This window comes from Rana temporaria, chromosome 2 (genome assembly GCF_905171775.1).
Source record: "Rana temporaria chromosome 2, aRanTem1.1, whole genome shotgun sequence".
NCBI classification, from domain to species: Eukaryota; Metazoa; Chordata; class Amphibia; order Anura; family Ranidae; genus Rana; species Rana temporaria.
In genome coordinates, this window is record NC_053490.1 from 38,742,979 (window position 1) to 38,762,036 (window position 19,058).

General features: G+C 46.5%; 1 protein-coding gene across 1 annotated transcript in view; it reads left to right on the forward strand.

Moving 5' to 3' along the window:
• The window catches only part of TMEM135 (transmembrane protein 135), a 497,220-nt gene that overhangs the window by 238,254 nt on the left and 239,908 nt on the right, over positions 1-19,058 (forward strand). Inside the window, exon 5 of the mRNA XM_040340102.1 lies at positions 11,802-11,867. Coding sequence (XP_040196036.1) covers positions 11,802-11,867 — 66 coding nt within the window. The remainder of the gene's footprint in view (positions 1-11,801; positions 11,868-19,058) is intronic.

Here is a 19,058-nt window from a genome sequence, read left to right on the forward strand (position 1 = left end):
TGATGGAAATCTTCTCTAATACCTCTGAAGCAGGCCAGGAATGGTGGTGTGGCAGCGGTGGCGTTTGCTAAGACTGGGCGAATATGTGGGCAGGTTAACCACTTAAGACCCGGACCTTTAGGCAGCTAAAGGACCCGGCCAGGTTTTGCAATTCGGCACTACGTCGCTTAAACAGACAATCGCGCGGTCGTGCGATGTGGCTCCCAAACAAAATTGGCCTCCCTTTTTTCCCACAAATGGAGCTTTTTTTTGGTGGTATTTGATCACCTCTGCGGTTTTTCAAAAATAGAGCGACAATTTTGAAAAAAATGCAATATTTTTTTACTTTTTTGCTATAATAAATATCCCCCAAAAATATATTTAAAAAAAATAATTTCACTCAGTTTAGGCCGATACGTATTCTTCTACTATTTTTGGTAAAAAAATCGCAATAAGCGTTTATCGGTTGGTTTGCACAAAATTTATAGCGTTTACAAAATAGGGGATAGTTTTAATGCATTTTTATAAAAAAAAAAATTTAATACCAATGGCGGCGATCAGCGATTTTTTTCGTGACTGCGACATTATGGCGGACACTTCGGACAATTTTGACACATTTTTGGGACCATTGGCATTTTCACAGCAAAAAATGCATTTAAAATGCATTGTTTACTGTGAAAATGACAATTGCAGTTTGGGAGTTAACCACAAGGGGGTGCTGAAGGGGTTATGTATGACCTAATATGTGTTTCTAACTGTAGGGGGGTGTGGCCGTAGGTGTGACGTCATCGATTGTGTATCCCTATAAAAGGGAGCACACGATCGATAACGGCGCCACAGTGAAGAACGGGGAAGCTGTGTTTACACACAGCTCTCCCCGTTCTTCAGCTCCGGGGACCGATTGCAGGACTCCAGCGGCGATCGGGTCCCGCGGTCCCAGAGTTTCGGACCGGGTTGCGGGCGCGCGCCCGTGACCCACGGCAGGGTACTAGCACAGAACGTACCTGTACGTGCATGTGCCATTCTGCCAACGTAAATGTGCAGGAGGCGGTCCTTAAGTGGTTAAGGGTACTTCTGTATTTAACCATAATCAAAGCTAGTTGTTGTTTTTTCTTCTTTACTGCAATAGTGTGATTCTTTCCCATGGAAACTGCTTCCTTATATGTACACTATTGTAAGATTTACTAAAACCGGAGAATGCTAAATCTTGTGCAGCTGTGCATGGTAGCCAATCGGCTTCTAACTTCAGCTTGTTCACTTTAACTAAAGAGAGATATGCTTTGTTCATATTCCATGTCTGAGGTTTACAACCACTTTAAGCCCCAACCCATTTGGCATTAAGTGGTTGTAAAGGCAGAAGTTTTCTTTTATCGTAACTAGGGTTGTCCCGATACCACTTTTTTAGGACCGAGTACAAGTACCGATACTTTTTTTCAAGTACTCGCCGATACCGAATACCGATACTTTTTTTTAATGTCATGTGTCAGTATTTTTATTTTATTTTACAATTTAAATATTTCACAATTTTTTTTTAAAATGTATTATTTTTTTTACAATTAATTTTTTTTATTATTTATTGCCATTTTTTAGCCCTGTTGGGATGGCTTTGGTGAGAAATGAGGGGTCATAACAGACCCCTGATATCTCACCTTTGAGACAGAGAAAGGGACTAGGGACACAGATTCCCCAGTCCCTTTCTCTGCTGCACTGGAAATGAATGGACAGGAGACAGATGCTCCTATCTATTCATAAACTGAAGCATCGTAAACACAGTTTACAATGCTCAGTCAGTGATCACTGACTCTGTTCATTCAGAAAAGGTAGGAGCCGGGTTTAGCGGCTCCTACCGCCGCTCTCCATCCTGACAGAGGGGGCGGAGGGGGGACACCAATCACGGAGGGGGGACACAGATCACGGAGGGGGAGAGCAAAACAGAGGACAGCAGCGGCACGGAGGGGGAGAACAGAGGACGGCAGCAGCACGGAGAGGGAGAACAGAGGACGGCAGCGGCACGGAGGGGGAGAACAGAGGACGGCAGTGGCACGGAGGGGGAGAACAGAGGACGGCAGCGGCACGGAGAGGGAGAACAGAGGACGGCAGCGGCACGGAGAGGGAGAACAGAGGACGGCAGCGGCACGGAGAGGGAGAACAGAGGACGGCAGCGGCACGGAGAGGGAGAACAGAGGACGGCAGCGGCACGGAGAGGGAGAACAGAGGACGGCAGCGGCACGGAGAGGGAGAACAGAGGACGGCAGCGGCACGGAGGGGGAGAACAGAGGACGGCAGTGGCACGGAGGGGGAGAACAGAGGACGGCAGCGGCACGGAGAGGGAGAACAGAGGACGGCAGCGGCACGGAGAGGGAGAACAGAGGACGGCAGCGGCACGGAGAGGGAGAACAGAGGACGGCAGCGGCACGGAGAGGGAGAACAGAGGACGGCAGCGGCACGGAGAGGGAGAACAGAGGACGGCAGCGGCACGGAGAGGGAGAACAGAGGACGGCAGCGGCACGGAGAGGGAGAACAGAGGACGGCAGCGGCACGGAGAGGGAGAACAGAGGACGGCAGCGGCACGGAGAGGGAGAACAGAGGACGGCAGCGGCACGGAGAGGGAGAACAGAGGACGGCAGCGGCACGGAGAGGGAGAACAGAGGACGGCAGCGGCACGGAGAGGGAGAACAGAGGACGGCAGCGGCACGGAGGGGGAGAACAGAGGACGGCAGCGGCACGGAGGGGGAGAACAGAGGACGGCAGCGGCACGGAGAGGGAGAACAGAGGACGGCAGCGGCACGGAGAGGGAGAACAGAGGACGGCAGCGGCACGGAGAGGGAGAACAGAGGACGGCAGCGGCACGGAGAGGGAGAACAGAGGACGGCAGCGGCACGGAGAGGGAGAACAGAGGACGGCAGCGGCACGGAGAGGGAGAACAGAGGACGGCAGCGGCACGGAGAGGGAGAACAGAGGACGGCAGCGGCACGGAGAGGGAGAACAGAGGACGGCAGCGGCACGGAGAGGGAGAACAGAGGACGGCAGCGGCACGGAGAGGGAGAACAGAGGACGGCAGCGGCACGGAGGGGGAGAGAAGAACGGCAGCGGCACGGAGGGGGGACACAGGAGCATGGAAGGAGAGTCAGGTATTGGTAAAGTATCGGAGCATTTTCCCCAAGTACAAGTACTCGGGGAAATGCTTGGTTTCGGTCACGATACCAATACTAGTATCGGTATCGGGACAACCCTAATCGTAATACATTCTATGCATTAAGATAAAAAAACACTTTCTTTGTGCAGCAGCCCCCCCCCCCCATACCTACCTGAAGTCCATTTAGATCAGCGATGTTGCACAAGAGATTTGGCTGTCCAGGACTCCCCTCCTCATTGGCTGAGACAGATTGGCCCCTGCTGCTATCAATTAAATTAGGTGAGCCAATGAGGAGAGAATGTGGACGGGGCTGGGCCACAGGTCCCTGTTTAAATGCTTGCTGTGGGGGGCACTCAACAAGAGGGAGGGCCAGGAGCACTTTAGAGGGACCCAAGAAGAGGAGGATCTGGGTTGCTCTGTGCAAAACCACTGTACAGAGCAGACAAGTATGACATCTTTGTTATTTTTAACAGAAAAAAATGAGACTTTAGTATCTCTTTAAGCCCCACCTCATCCTTTAAACATTTCCCGCCCGGCCTATATTCAGAATGACGGCTGGGCGGTGGTTCAGTTATCCTTACTGGGCATCATATAACTTCCTGCAGGATAACCTGATGGGGCATGCGGGGACCGTTGATGCTGTATGACACTATCGCATCTCCGATATTGGTAAGGAGCCTCTGACATGGGCGCCTTATCACGTGATCAGCTGTGATCGCCGGCTCTCCCTGTCAATTGGGGGGGGGGGGTGTGCTGATAATCAGCACATTGATTATCAGCACTGCCCAATGAGAGGTGCCACAACAATGCCAATCCTTTCCTATCAGCTGTTAGTCAGTGCCCATCAGGAATGCCTATCAGTGCCAATTGGTGCCTGTCAGTAACACCTGTCAGTACCTTATCAGTGCCCTCCATTAGTGTCCATCAGTGCCAGCTGTCAGTGCCCATCAGTGCTGCATATTTTATTGCTGCCTGTCAGTACCCATGAATTCTACATATTGGTGCCCGTCGGTGAAGGAGAAAACAACATTTTATAACAGAAACAAAGAAAACTTTTTTTTTTTTTTTTAGAAATGTCTGTCTTTTTTAGTTTGTTTAGCAAAAAATACAATAAAACTATATGGAGGTGGCAGAGAACTTTTCAGGCCGAGTGCCCTGTTAGAAGTGGATGATCATTACCTGAGAGGTGGAAGCCCGGACACACCTGTTTCCAGTTGAACAGAGGGACTAAATACAAAAAAAATAAAAATATTAAAAAATTGATGCTTTCAAAAATCTTGTGAGCTTATAACCTGCTTTTCTGTCTACCTCTTCCGACTGTTATTAGTTAGAAACGTTCCCGGCCCTCTTTGTGGACTACAGAACCCCTCCTATCTGGTCATGTTCAAGGGTGACAATTCTACTCCTTCATAGATACAGTACAGCGAGGGAATGACGTCACCCTAGGGCAGGAATTGTATTATCGCCAGGGGAAAATAAAGAAAAAAGCCTATAAAACACAAAAAAGTAAACAAATGCAGTCACCACATCTAAAGGACATGTCAATATATTAGTTTTTTCTCCTTGCGTTTCGATACGCTTTAACCAGTTGCCGACCAGCCGCCGCAGTTTTACGGCGACAGGTCGGCTCGGCTGCGCGAAATCACGTAATATTACGTGATTTTGCATTTCAGCCCCCCGCTTGCCCCTGGTGCCGACGCACGTGCCCGGCGGGTGCGATCACCGCTGGGCACCCGCGATCGCTCGTTACAGAGCGAGAACCGGGAGCTGTGTGTGTAAACACACAGCTCCCGGTCCTGTCAGGGGGAGAAATGACTGATCGCATGTTCATACAATGTATGAACAGCGATCTGTCATTTCCCCTAGTCAGCCCCTCCCCCCCTTCAGTTAGAACACAATGAGGGAACATAATTACCCCTTCCTCGCCCCCTAGTGTTAACCCCTTCCCTGCCAGTGAAATTTTTACAGTAATCCATGCATTTTTATAGCACTGATCGTGATCGCTATAAAAATGCCAATGATCCCAAAAATGTGTCAAAAGTGTCCGCCATAAGGTCGCAGTACCGATAAAAATCGCTGATCGCCGCCATTGCTAGTAAAAAAAAATATATTGATAAAAATGACATTAAACTATTCACTATTTTGTAGACGCTATGGGCCAGATTCATGTACAATTCCGGCGGCGTAACATATCACATTTACGTTACACCGCCGCAAGTTTTCAGCGCAAGTGCTTGATTCACAAAGCACTTGCCTGTAAACTTGCGGCGGCGTAGCGTAAATCCGTCCGGCGCAAGCCCCCCTAATTCAAATCGGGCGTGTATCATTTAAATTGGGCGCGTTCCCGCATGCTCCGTTTTGTAATTTCCCGCTGTGCTTTGCGTGAAATGACGTCGCACCGACGTCATTTTTTGAACGGCGACGTGCGTTACGTCCTTTCCTATTCCCGGACAACTTGCGCAAAAAAAAAAAAAATCAAAATTTGTCGCGTGAACGACGGCCATACTTTAACATGGCTAGTCTAAATATAAGCCATTGAAATAGCATCCTAACTTTACGACGGGAAAAAGCCGACGTAAGAGAATGCGACGAGCGCGCGTAGCTTCGTGGATTGCCGTAAACAGCTAATTAGCATACCCGACGCAGAAAACGACGCGAACTCCACCCAGCGTGCGCCGAAGTATTGCATCCTAAGATCCGAAGGCCTACGAAGCCGTACGCCTGTCGGATCTTACCCAAATGCCGTCGTATCTTGGTTTGAGGATTCAAACTAAAGATACGACGCGGGAAATTTGAAAATACGCCGGCGTATCAGTAGATACGCCGGCGTATTTCGACTGTGAATCTGGCCCTATAACTTTTGCGCAAACCAATCAATATACGCTTATTGCGATTTTTTTATTTTTTTTAGAAAAATATGTAGAAGAATACGTATCAGCCTAATCTGAGGAAAAAAATATTTTTTTTATATATTTTTGGGGGATATTTATTACAGCAAAAAGTAAAAAATAATCTTTTTTTTTCAAAATTTCGCTCTATTTTTGTTTATAGCGCAAAAAATAAAAACCGCAGAGGTGATCAAATACCACCAAAAGAAAGCTCTATTTGTGGGGAAAAAAGGACGCCAATTTTGTTTGGGAGTTACGTCGCATGATCGCGCAATTGTCAGTTAAAGCGACGCCAAAAAGTGGCCCTGTCATCGACCAGCAAAATAGTCCAGGGCTGAAGTGGTTAAACCTATGCGTTTATGTGTAGAAAATTCTATTGATTCCCAAACTCTTTCCATTGTTCCATTGGTGGAAACTCCACTGCCTGGTCCAGGTCTATTTTGTTTGCATACCAGAAAAGCGATGGCTTGGAAGCTTAAGATTGGCAATTAGCAAATAGCTGCAGGTGGCCGGCTCAGGCCATGTCCTCCCTCCTCACCATTGTAAAGCCAGGCTTGTAGTTTTAATCTTCTTAGCAGCACTCCACACATGAAGAGAAGAGGTCCTAACAAGAAACGCAAGAGGCCAAACCTACAAGCGCTGGAAATTTGCTCTCCATCATGAATGGATTTGACATCTGGCGGTTTCTGGGGTGCTGGAGAGGGAATTAAAAAAGATCTCTTAGTAGTCAAGGTGAAAGGAAGGTTGTACACCCCAGTGGTTTTCTATAGGCACAAAGCAAGCCGGCCGTATTGACAGAGTACTCTATTTGACTGAAACATCCTTAAAATGTTGGTGGGAAGAGCTGATGAAAGGAGTTCATTCTGATCTACATGAAAGGTTGCAGCAGGCTCTCACATTCCCCCCCTTGTGTTTTCAGGAGCCATGTAATAGAATCACATCTTAAAGAAAGAAGACATAGCGCTTAATACTTAACCGCAACATTGTCGTACCGACTGGTAAAACATGCCCAGGGACAAATAGCTACATAAATTGCGGCCAAATTATCTGCTTACCCAGGCCATTTCCGCAAGACAAAAGAAGGGAATTCTTCTCTGTTTCTTTTAGAGACGTTTTATCAACTGCAAAGAGCTTGCCACAATAGAAGGTGCTTCTTATCTGCAGAGCTTTAAAGCCCAATTGAACTGTCACACATCTCTCAGTAGCCCTTAACCCCCCCATGATTTTTGCTTTGAAATACTTCAAAATATTTTTTTTTTCTGGCGTTTTTCTATGCTGGCAGAGCTGAGTAACGGCCACACCCCTCATTATGTGTCCTTGCACATATTTGCATTGCAGAGGAAGAGAGGTGCAGGGCTGATCCTAGGCAGGGTGCATTGCACCCAGGCGCCTGCAGAGGTGGGGGCGCTGAACATCTAACAGACTCTCTAACAGAAGCCCTCTCTGGCCCAGATTCAAGAAGCACTTGCGCCCGCGCAACCATAGGTTGCGCGGCGCAAGGGCTTACTTGCTCCGGTGTAACGAGTGCTCCTGATTCAGGAACCTCGTTACACCGACTGCAGCCTAGCATATGACAGACATAAGCCTCCTTATGCCTTCATATCCCAGGCTGCATTCTTGCGTTGGCCGCTAGGGGGCGCGGCCATTGTGATCGGCGTATAGTATGCAAATTGCATACTACCACCGATTCACAAAAGTTGCGCGGGCCCTGCGCACGCAAGGTACGGAGTTTCCGTACAGCGACTTTAGCGCAAGGTTGCTCCTGCTATAGCAGGGGCAACCTATGCTAAAGTATAGCTGCGCTTCCCGCTCGTGAAATTTAAATTTCACGTCGTTTACGTAAGTGATTCGTGAATGGCGCTGGACGCCATTCACGTTCACTTAGAAGCAAATGACGTCCTTGCGACGTCATTTGCCGCAATGCACGTCGGGAAAGTTTCCCGACGGAGCATGCGCTGTTCGCTCGGCGCGGGAGCGCGCCTAATTTAAATGATTCCCGCCCCCGGCGGGATCATTTACATTAGGCAGCCTTACGCCCGGCTGTTTAGCATATCGCCCGCGCAATTTACGGAGCTACTGCTCCGTGAATCGCGGGCATTTCAAAATATTTGCGTGGGCGCAGAGCAAAACTCGTTGCCCTGTGCCCACGCAAATATTGCACGGATCTACCTGAATCTGGGCCTCTGTGTCCATCAGAGAGGCCCCCCTCCAGGTCCCAATAAAGTACTCTGCTTCTCTTCCTGTATTTTGTTTATTTTTAAGAGATCATGTAAGGATCCCAGGGTAATGAAGACTTTGTGGGGGAGCATCTCTGTGGTTGAGTCATTGCCATATAAACATTTGTAAAGGGGAGGAGTTAGTAAAACGACGACGCCCATGCGGGGGCGCCAGAAATATTTCTGCACCCAGGCGCCTGTGACCCTAGGATCGGCCCTGGAGAGGTGGCACATCGGACCAGTTTTTGAGTGCTGGTTACTGAGAGTACAGGACTGTATTTCCATGAGGGGTGTAGCTGTGGAAGCAATCTTTTTTTTAGCCGTGCTTCATATGCGATATAAACTCTTTGTAAACCTTGTTCACACGAACATACTTGACATCGGTCTGCGTTCACCGCCATGCATCCTCAACCGCACGGCTGTCACATTGGGAGCAGCAGCCATATCCATGCAGCCACTACATCCCAATTAACATGAATAGGACTGCCTGCATGCAGATGCACGGAACACCTGCAAGCAAACACGGACCTTGCATGGGCGTACGCTATAGCAGGGGTTGACAAATTTGCTTGGAATCAGGGAGCCAGCTAAAAAAGTTAGGAGCCAGAAAACGCGCCCCGTCCTGACGAGCTTGCGCGCAGAAGCGAACACATACGTGAGCAGCGCCCGCATATGTAAACGGTGTTCAAACCACACATGTGAGATATCGCCGCGATTGGTGGAGCGAGAGCAATAATTCTAGCCCTAGACCTCCTCTGTAACTCAAAACATGCAACCTGTAGAATTTTTTAAACAACACCTATGGAGATTTTAAAGGGTAAAAGTTTGTCGGCATTCCACGAGCGGACGCAATTTTGAAACGTGACATGTTGGGTATCAATTTACTCGGCGTAACATTATCTTTCATACTATTAAAAAAAATGGGGATAACTTTACTGTTGTCTTATTTTTTAATTAAAAAAAGTGAAATTTTTTCCCAAAAAAGTGCGCTTGTAAGACCGCTGCGCAAATACGACGTGACAGAAAGTATTGCAACAATCGCCATTTTATTCTCTAGGGTGTTAGGATAAAAAATATATATAATGTTTGGGGGTTCTAATTAGAGGGAAGAAGATGGCAGTGAAAATAGTGAAAAATTACATTAGAATTGCTGTTTAACTTGTAATGCTTAACTTGTAATACCAACGGCCACCACCAGATGGCGCCAGCTTACACATCTGGTGGTAATAACTTGTAATACCAACGGCTCACCACCAGATGGCGCCTTGCCCCCCCTTCCAAGCCAAGTCGCCAGGACCCGTTTTCTAGTCGCCATGGCGCCCTGGCGACCGGGATTTGTCGAGCCCTGCGCTATAGTACACCTGTGTAAACGAGGCCTTAGAATGCATTTAAAGTGGTTTTAAAGGCTGAAGGTTTTTTACCTTCATGCATTCCATACATGAAGGTAAAAAACCTTCTGTGTTCTGCTCCACCCACAGCCCCCCCCCCCCAATACTCGTGAAAGATTATCCTTTTGTTGTGTTGGCTGCCTATAGTTTAGTTTTTTCACTTTAGTTTAGCGCAATATATTTATTACACACCCCCCAATACTCACCTAGGCCCCCTCTCAATGCAGCCATGTGCACAAGAGCCTCGGCTGTCTGGGAAAAAACCTTTTCCTCATTGGCTGAGACATGAGTGGGAGCCATTGACGCCCACTGCTATCAATGACAGCCAGTGAGCCAATGAGGAGAGAGCAGGGGGGCTGGGCTGAGCCTTGGCTCTGTGTGTTTTATGGACATCTAGAGCAGGGCTTTGGAGCAAACACAACGCACCGGTGCCCCTATAACAAGCAGCTTGCTATTGGGGGGTGCAATGGTCAAGAGAGAGGAGCCAGGAGCACCGGTGGGGGACGTAAGAAGTAGAGGATTGGGGCTGTTCTGTGCAAGAGCTTCCAATTTATTCAGGGAAGTGATTATGTCCTGAGTGTGGTCGGTGAAGAAGTCTGATATAGCTTGTGTTAGGCCCCTTTCACATGAGAGGTCCGATCGGGATGCTTGATTAGACCCTCTATTCTCCTCTATGGGCAGTCGGATGTAAATGGACTTGTGTTCCTGGCCGGATCTGTGCGGGCGCACTTCCGAGTTCTGCTGCTGCTTCTATTGACACAGACAGCAGGACTCGGCCCCATGCGTTAGGGGGAAAGACTTTGAGGAGTTACAATCACTTTAATGTCGGGATCCACCCAGATTCCCGGACAGCAGCTGGCTCAGCCTCTCACTGAGCCTCTGAGAGCCTGAGTCAGCCTCTCCCGTCCCTTGCACAGTATGGTGCTCTAGTGAGCAATGGAGAGGCAGAGATTGACAGTCACTGGCTCTCTTGCTCATTGAAGAGAAGCAGTCTTTGAACTCTTTCATTCTCAGGCTTAAAGGCCACAGGGGCCTGATGCTGCAGCCACATAGGTGAGTATAAATGTTTGATTTGTTTTAGTTTCCCATACTCCTCCTTTAATACACTGTCTGTAACTTTACTTTGGCTTTAAACCAGACCTAAGCACTTATAATATAACCAAAACATATACCGTATTTATCGCGGTATAACGCGCTCCCACGTATACCGCGCACCCCTAAAGTTGCCCCGAATCCTGTGGAAAAGTTTTTTTTGTACTTACAGTTTTGGTGTCTTGCGCGGCGTCCATCGGCGGCCTCGTCGGGTCCGGCGTCCGTCTGCTGCTTCGGGGGTGTCCTCTTTGTCGGGTCCGACGTCCTTCTGCGGCTTCGGGTGTCCTCTTCGTCGTGTCCGGTGTCCGTCTGTGGCTTCGGGTGTCCTCTTCGTCGGGTCCGGTGTCCGTCTGCGGCTTTGGGTGTCCTCTTCGTCGGGTCCGGCGTCCTTCTGCGGCGTCCTCCCCACGCCGAGTTAGAATACTGCGCCGACATATACAGAGCGCAGTACACTTGTGTATTGTCGGGCAGGCTCGGCAACTCTCGCGCTGACGTCCTGTACGTCCAGGACATGAGCGCGGAAGGAGCCGAGACTGCCCGATTATACCCAAGTGTACTGCGCTCGGTATATGTCGGTGCAGTATTCAAACTCGGCGCGGGTATCGGCGTATACCGCGCACCCACGATTTTGCCCTGAAAATCGTGGGTGCGCGGTATACACTGATAAATACGGTATATTTTTTTGCGATTTGGATGGAGTGGTCCACAGTTAGAACCATTGTAAGGTTTTTTTTTGTCCCCATTAGGGACATTTGCTCTCTCTAATTGGCATCATTACCAATGTCATGGGAATAAAAGCGACGATAATTCATTTTGATTTGCTGCCAAAACAGGAGTAGGGTGGAAATCTGCCAGTGGGAACACATGTTCCCATGACAGCTCTAAGAGGGTATTTCCCTCCCATTAAAAAGATATCTTCTCACTTCCTGTTCATGCATCTGTTGAATTATCAGTCATTTGCTTGAAGTGCCTGCTGGGATTTTTGTAATATTTCAGATGCTAGAGGGGTGCAGGTAGCCCAAGGCTTTGCTGAATTGTTACAAGAACCTTTGCAATTGAGTTCCATTGAATACTGAAATCTTTGTCTTTTATTTGTGTGCAGGCCACAGAGACGTTGTTCCGTATGGGAGTTACCAGAGGCTATCTAAAGCCCATCAGACATGGAGAGGTAAGCCTTTTTATGATGATTTCATATATCATTTGTATAATCACATCCATAGTTGGATCAAACTTTTCACCAGAGCGATTGCAAGTGGCCAACAGCGGGAGCAGAGCTCCGGCAGTGCGTGCCTGTGCCCTGGAGCCTTAGAAAAAAAATCATGTACAGGTACTCAATTTTGCCCCTAAGGGCTGCTCTGCTGCAGTAAATGTACATGAGGGGGTCTTTAAAGGTTTAAAGGGGTGTTCCAGTAATTTTTAATGTTTATTAAAAGTCAGAAGCTACAAAAAGTGTAGCTGCTGGCTTTTAATAAACATACACTCACCTGCTCCACGTTCCCAGTGACGCGCCGGCCGGGGCTCCGCTCCCCCCCCCTCTCCGGCCGGCGTCTTCATTCTAAGTGTGGGCACCCAGCCGTGATAGCTTTCGGCTTCCGATTGGACAGGCGATCGCCTGGGACCTGTCAAGTGTCGCAGGCGATCGCCTACAGGGAGGGGCTGCCAAAATGCGATTAGACTATTCGCCTTAGCAGCCTCTCGGCGGAAGGAGGAAGTGGGACAGGAAGTCCCACTCCTCCTGAAGCCCCCACCCCCCCCCCCCCAAAAAAAATTACATGCCAAATGTGGCATGTAAGGGGGCGAGGAGTGGATTAAGCGGTAGTTCCACTTTTGGGTGGAACTCCGCTTTAAGGGGTTAAAAAGGGCCAAAATGTAATGGCTGGATGACTGGGTCAGAGCAACTGCAGCTCTTGTGGGATATTCCAGTCTGCGGTGATCAGTACCTAAAGTGGTCCAAGGAAGAAAAACGAGTGAACCAGTGACAGGGTCATCGGTGGCCAAGGCTTACTAATCCACATGAGGAGCAAAGGCTGCCCAGTGTAGTCTGATCCAATAGAAGAGGTACTGGAGCTCAGATTGCTGAAAAAGTTAATGATGATTCCAGTCGAAAGGTGACAGAACATTCACAGTGCATCGCAGTTTGTTGTGTGTGGAACTGCTTAGCTACAGACCAGTCGGGTGCCCATGCTGACTCATTTTCCGAGACAAAAGCAACTACAATGAGCATGTGACAATCAGAACTGGACCACAGAGCAATGGAAGAAGGTGGCCTGGTCCGATGAATTCAAGAATGGTTTGAGGAACACAACAACAAGGTGTTGATTTGGCCTCCAAATGGAGTTTAGTGGAGTCCATGCCTTGATAGGTTATAACATTATGGCTGTTCGGTGTGTGTATATGTGTGTGTGTATATATATATATATATAGATATATATATATATATATATATATATATATATTGTGACAGGAAGTCAGGTAAATCTGTGGGTGTTGTCACAGACGGGAGATACATTTCTGCCTTGTTTGGACAATACACCAATCATTATCGGGCGTCGGCTACAAACGTAGCCAGAGAAAGGCTAAGGGCCGTTGAAAAACTTCAGCTGTTCAGAGTGAGGCAATTAAGGCCTCTATAAGTAGCCCAGATGATTACCACTAATTTGCTGCATCCTGAAGCTTTGTGAGGAAGGAGAGCAGTACCGAAAGTCTTGTGAGGAGGTGAGGAGAGGATTGATTTTTCTGTGTGATAAAAATCAAAAGACTATTGTTGTGTGCTGTATGACCAGCACTGTCTACCCAGCGCTAGGCTGAGTCAGACTCCATAGATAGGTTCCTGTGTGGAAGGTAGACGCCCAGAGTGGCTAGGATTTATTTTATGTTTGATTTTGTTTATGCTGTTTGGATGCTTGCACTTGTTTTCCAGCAAGATAGAAAAATAAACCAAAAACGTTGTTTTCAACCGTCTTCGACTGCCAGTCTGTATAAAATCAGTGTGTGGTGAACCCATCCAAGGAGTCGCACACCCCGCTACCGAGCTAACCCCTTACAATATATATAAACTCCTCAGGGATTGCTGCACAAAAAAATATTTTTTAATTATTTTTAATCAAAATGTAAAAATTACATGGTATCCAAAGTATTCAAGGTAACAGTTTCAGTCTGAACAAAGTGTATATATATCATGTAAATTTTTGTGTGCAGCAATCCCTTCGTTTTTTTTCTGTATATGACCTGTGGGAGGGCATGATTGCTTTGCACTTTTTTTATTCAACATAGTGCACCTCGCCCTTTGAACTATATGGTGTGTGTGTATATATATATATATATATATATATATATATATATATATATCGGTGTGTGGCATATTTACCAGTTACAGCCAGCAGAAGGCGCTCTCAAGGAAGTCAGTTCTCCGCACATTAAGTGCTATTCTATGAACAGGTTGTAATTTGATTTGCTATTCAAAAAATACACATTGCGAAACGAGTCAGAGGAGAGATGCATTTCTTCCCTCTCTAGGTCACGCTGCCACTAATCTGTTTTCATTTAGAAAAAGGCATTCAAAAAGTTAGCAGCCAGTGCTTGAATTTATTAGATTGTTATAGAAGGTAACAGAGAAACACTGCTCAGGGGAGTGAATCCAGGTGAGTGAAATGGAGAGCTCCTCTGAAGGGTGCAAACCACGGCTAGCCCGCTGTACAAGATACAAGGAAAAAGGGAATAGCTGCACACCAGGGTAGCAAAAGAAGTCCTTTAATCTTGTTCCATAAGCAAATTTTGCACACCGCTGGACAGTAGCAATGCATCAATGTCCATCAAGGTAGACGCGTTTCACACAGTTGCATGTGCTTATTCATTACCAAGAAATAAGCACATGCAACCGTGTGAAACGTGTCTTACATCGATGCACATCGATGCATTGCTACTGTCCTGTGGTGTGTAACTTTTGCTTATGGAACAAGATTAAAGGACTTCTTTGCTACCATGGTGTGCAGCCATTCCCTTTTTTCCTTTTATTAGATTGTTTCCAAGGATAATTACAAAGTACAGTTTATAATATTTCAAGTTTCCCTAAAGTGGATGTAAACCCTCCATACACCCAGTGCAGTGAACAGCCTCAGATGATACACAGGGATGAACCAAATCCCCCTACATAGGTTTTACATGTATATCTGCTGTTTTCACATTTATATACTGTTTAGAAAGTCCAGATCGTGTTAGGAAATTTTCTCTTCCTATTTAAAGCGGGGGTTCACCCGGACATACAACTTTTTACCCTTAGATTCCTGCTCATTTTGTCTAGGGGAATCGGCTAGTTTTTTTTTAATCAAAGCTGTACTTACTGTTTTCGAGATGCATCTTCTCCGCCGCTTCCGGGTATGGGCTCCGAGAGGCTTCCGACGGTCGCATACATCGCGTCACGATTTTCCGAAAGAAGCCGAACGTCGGTGCGCAGGCGCAGTATAGAGCCGCACCGACGTTTGGCTTCTTTCGGCTACTCGTGACGCGATGGATGTGACCGTCGGAAGCCTCTCGGAAGACTGTCAATCAAGAAGGAACGCCCGCTCCCGAAGACCCATACCCAGAAGCGACGGAGAAGATCGCTCTCTACAACGGTAAGTAATGCTCGGATTTTAAAACAACTAGCCGATTCCCCTAGACAAAATGAGCATCAATCTAAGGGTAAAAATAGTTTTATGGGTGAACTCCCGCTTTAACACATAGTGTGATGTCTGGGCATACAGCCAAGGTAGCTAACATTGCTGATTAGAGGAAAGGCACACACCCCCTCTGATCATAGGCAGAGACTCTCCGAGGTGTTTTGTAACGGGACCTGCTCCCTGCTAATCTATTTTAGCAACCTCCCCAGACTGAAGATTCAGGCTGTTTTTGTCTAAAGTGTTGTCAGGAGTCATCAGGCTGATAACAGAGGAACGGTTCAGGAGAGAGCTACGGGACTTAGCTCATTGAAGAGAGATAACAAAACACTGCAGATATATGTGCCCAGCTCAAATTTCATGAATCGAGTTTACATCCAATTTAATTAAGTATCAATATGCGTTTTTTGTTGCACTAAGAACTAAAATATAAATACACAATATGTTCCCTTTCTTTCATACTACAAGCTCTGTATTTAATAAGACAATATTGTAAAACAATAAGCCTTTCCCCAGCCCCCGATAGAATCTTATGTTGCTGTTTACACATGGATTACACAGTGGTGGTTGAGCTTCTGACATCGGAGTACACAAGGACAGTGCCAGGAATCAATTATATCAGCCAGCTTGGCAGAGCCTCGGGTACAGTCTTCTCTTTAACCACAATGGGCAGATTATGTGAAGCATCGCGGAGATGATACTGTATGAAGGAAGCTGTAGGATTCACATGAAAGAGACGGTGTTTAGTGTTACAAGAACAGCGCTACCTGGGATCAGCTTTCTGTGGGAGAAGTAATTACGCTACGAGTGGGGGGGAGTGATGGAGCCTCTCATACAAATGTGGGGCATTGCCGGGATCAAGAGTACCTGTTGCTTATAAGAGTCTTGAATCATTAATACACATTTGTGTATTTGTCCAGGTTATGTATTCACACAATGCCTGTGGAGAATTTTGTCAGTTGTGTTTTTGTGCATGTGTATACACATTTCTGCATTTCTGGTCAGAAGAATGGTTGTTCAGAAGGCACGTCATACGTGCACATTTACCATGAAAAGGCTTTGACAGGGAGCATTTTAACCACTTCACGCCCAAGGTACTCATATAAACGTCATTAACTTTAAAGGGGCTGTAAAGACAAAAATATTTTCCTCTTAAATTAAAGTCTGACAGTAGCTGATAAAGTAAAAAGTAACGTTTTGCATTATAACTAGTTTGATACCTGTTGAAATCGAGCTGTTTTATTCACCTCCAGCACTCCTGAATCGTTATTCTCACTGACTTCCTGGTTTGCGGTGCGCCTTCATTCTTGCTACATCACGGCCTAATGGGAACTACAGTTCCCATTAGGCTTAGCCTCCATGCCTGTGAGGGATAAGAGAGCATCTTCACGCAGGGCTGTAGTCATAGGGAGGGGGTGAGAACATTCTGCTTTCCACCATGCAAAACGGCTCAGATGCTGGTGGAAAGCAAGAAGAGGAGTGACAGGAAATGGCATTTTCAAACCTGGATTACTGTATTTTGGAGGTCAAAAGGAAAAACGAGGTAAGTGATATTTAAATGCTCTAGCTTACAGCAATCAATTGATCTAATAAAAAACAAATCTTTAGTGTTCCTTTAAGCTGGGATATCTGAATGATGCCTGCAGCTTCAGGCATCATTCAGATATTGTCTTTTAGAGCCAGCGACTCTGTGCACCATAAGAATGATCATAGAAGCTGTTCTGCCACTTGATCATTCTTATGAGGCGGCGCGAGGGGACGTCCTCCCCCTCCCGCCACCCTTCGGTGCTTCTACCGACTTACCGCTGCAATCGGGGAGTCAGAGAACGGATCCGCCGGCCCTGGATGCTTACCATAGAGATTTCCGGCAGACCAGATGGACGCCGGGATCTCTATGATCGTTCGGAGGCCGGGCGCGATTTTATGATGGCACGCCCGCCTCTGCATTCAAAAAACGGCACCGCCTCGGATGGAAAGCTGAGATCGTTTTTTTTTTTGTTTTCGATTTTAGGCTTCCCAGCCTAGAGGTGAGATGTGGGGTCTTATTGACCCCATATTCACTGTAAAGAGGACCTGTCATGCTTATTCCTATTACAAGGGATGTGCTCGCACTCAGGATCGAACGTATAAGCACGTCCCGCCCTCATATGAAAAGACCACACATGTGAGGTATCGCCGTTAGCGTTGGAGCGAGAGCAATAATTCTAGCCCTAGACCTCCTCTGTAGCTCAAAACATGTAACCAGTAAAAACAATGAAAGCGTCACCCATGAGGATTTTTAAGTACCCAAGTTTGGCGCCATTCCAAGTGTGTGCAAATTTGAAGGGTGACATGTTGGGTATCTATTTACTCAGCATAACATCATCTTTCACATTATTCAAAAAAAATTGGGCTAATGTTAATGTTTTTTGTTTTTTTTTAAAGCATGAAACTGTTTTTTTTCCATAAAAAATGTGTTAGAAAAATTGCTGGGCAAATACTCTGCAAGATAAAAAGTCAAAATGACCGCCATTGTATTCTCTAGGGTCTCTGTTAAAAAAAACATATATAATGTTTAGGGGTTCTATGTAATTTTCTAGCAAAAAAATTATAATTTTACATGTAGGAGCGAAGTGCCAGAATTGGCCCGGATGCAAAGTGTTAACCATAGCACCTTGAGTCAATCCGGCTTCAGCTTTGAACAGAGCATGTGGAAACATACACTCTGTCGCCAAACAATGTACAGACACTCCAGGGCCTATTACTATTCCATTCTAGAAAGTCGATCTCCATGCTCTGGAAAAAAAGTTTCACCCACCTCTGTTTTTTTTTGGAAACGCATGGTTTAAAAAAATTGACAAAGCATGGGCATGCTGGCTTTTAGATCCCCCAACTGCTGTAGACCCAGCCCCCCAATGCCTGTCAACATTTTCTGTTACCTCTTGGTTACTGTGGTCCTTCCATGCCACAGGAAGATGCCCTCCTACACATACCTCATGGCATTATGAACTGGTATCTGAGCCCCCGTGTTAGGTACAGTATGGGTGTTTGTACTCATTGTTTTGGCCATATAGCATAGGAAGGGAAAGCAAAGAGGGAAAATGCTGATGCTACTATATTATTGTCCAGTCGTGGCAGGTTCAGGACCAAGCTGCATTGCTTAAATACGAATGCAGTCTGTGGGGAAGGTCCAGGATTTGCCAGTTCTCTGGTAAAGCATGTAGTGGGTAAGGGCAACCATGTAATCAAATATTTGAGCTGTTAACAGAACATGAATTGAGGGGATATCATTAACCACTTAAGCCCCGGACCATTTTGCAGCTAAATGCCCAGGCCAGGTTTTACGATTCGGCACTGCGTCGCTTTAACAGACAATTGCGCGGTCGTGCGACGTGGCTCCCAAACAAAATTGGCGTCCTTTTTTCCCCACAAATAGAGCTTTCTTTTGGTGGTATTTGATCACCTCTGCGGTTTTTACTTTTTGCGCTATAAACAAAAATAGAGCAACAATTTTGAAAAAAATGCAATATTTTTTACATTTTGCTATAATAAATATCCCCAAAAAACATATATAACATTTTTTTTTCCTCAGTTTAGGCCGATACGTATTCTTCTACCTATTTTTGGTAAAAAAAATCGCAATAAGCAATTTTTTTTTTTTTTTTTTACTACTAATAAGCGATTTTTTTCGTGACTGCGACATTATGGCGGACACTTCGGACAAT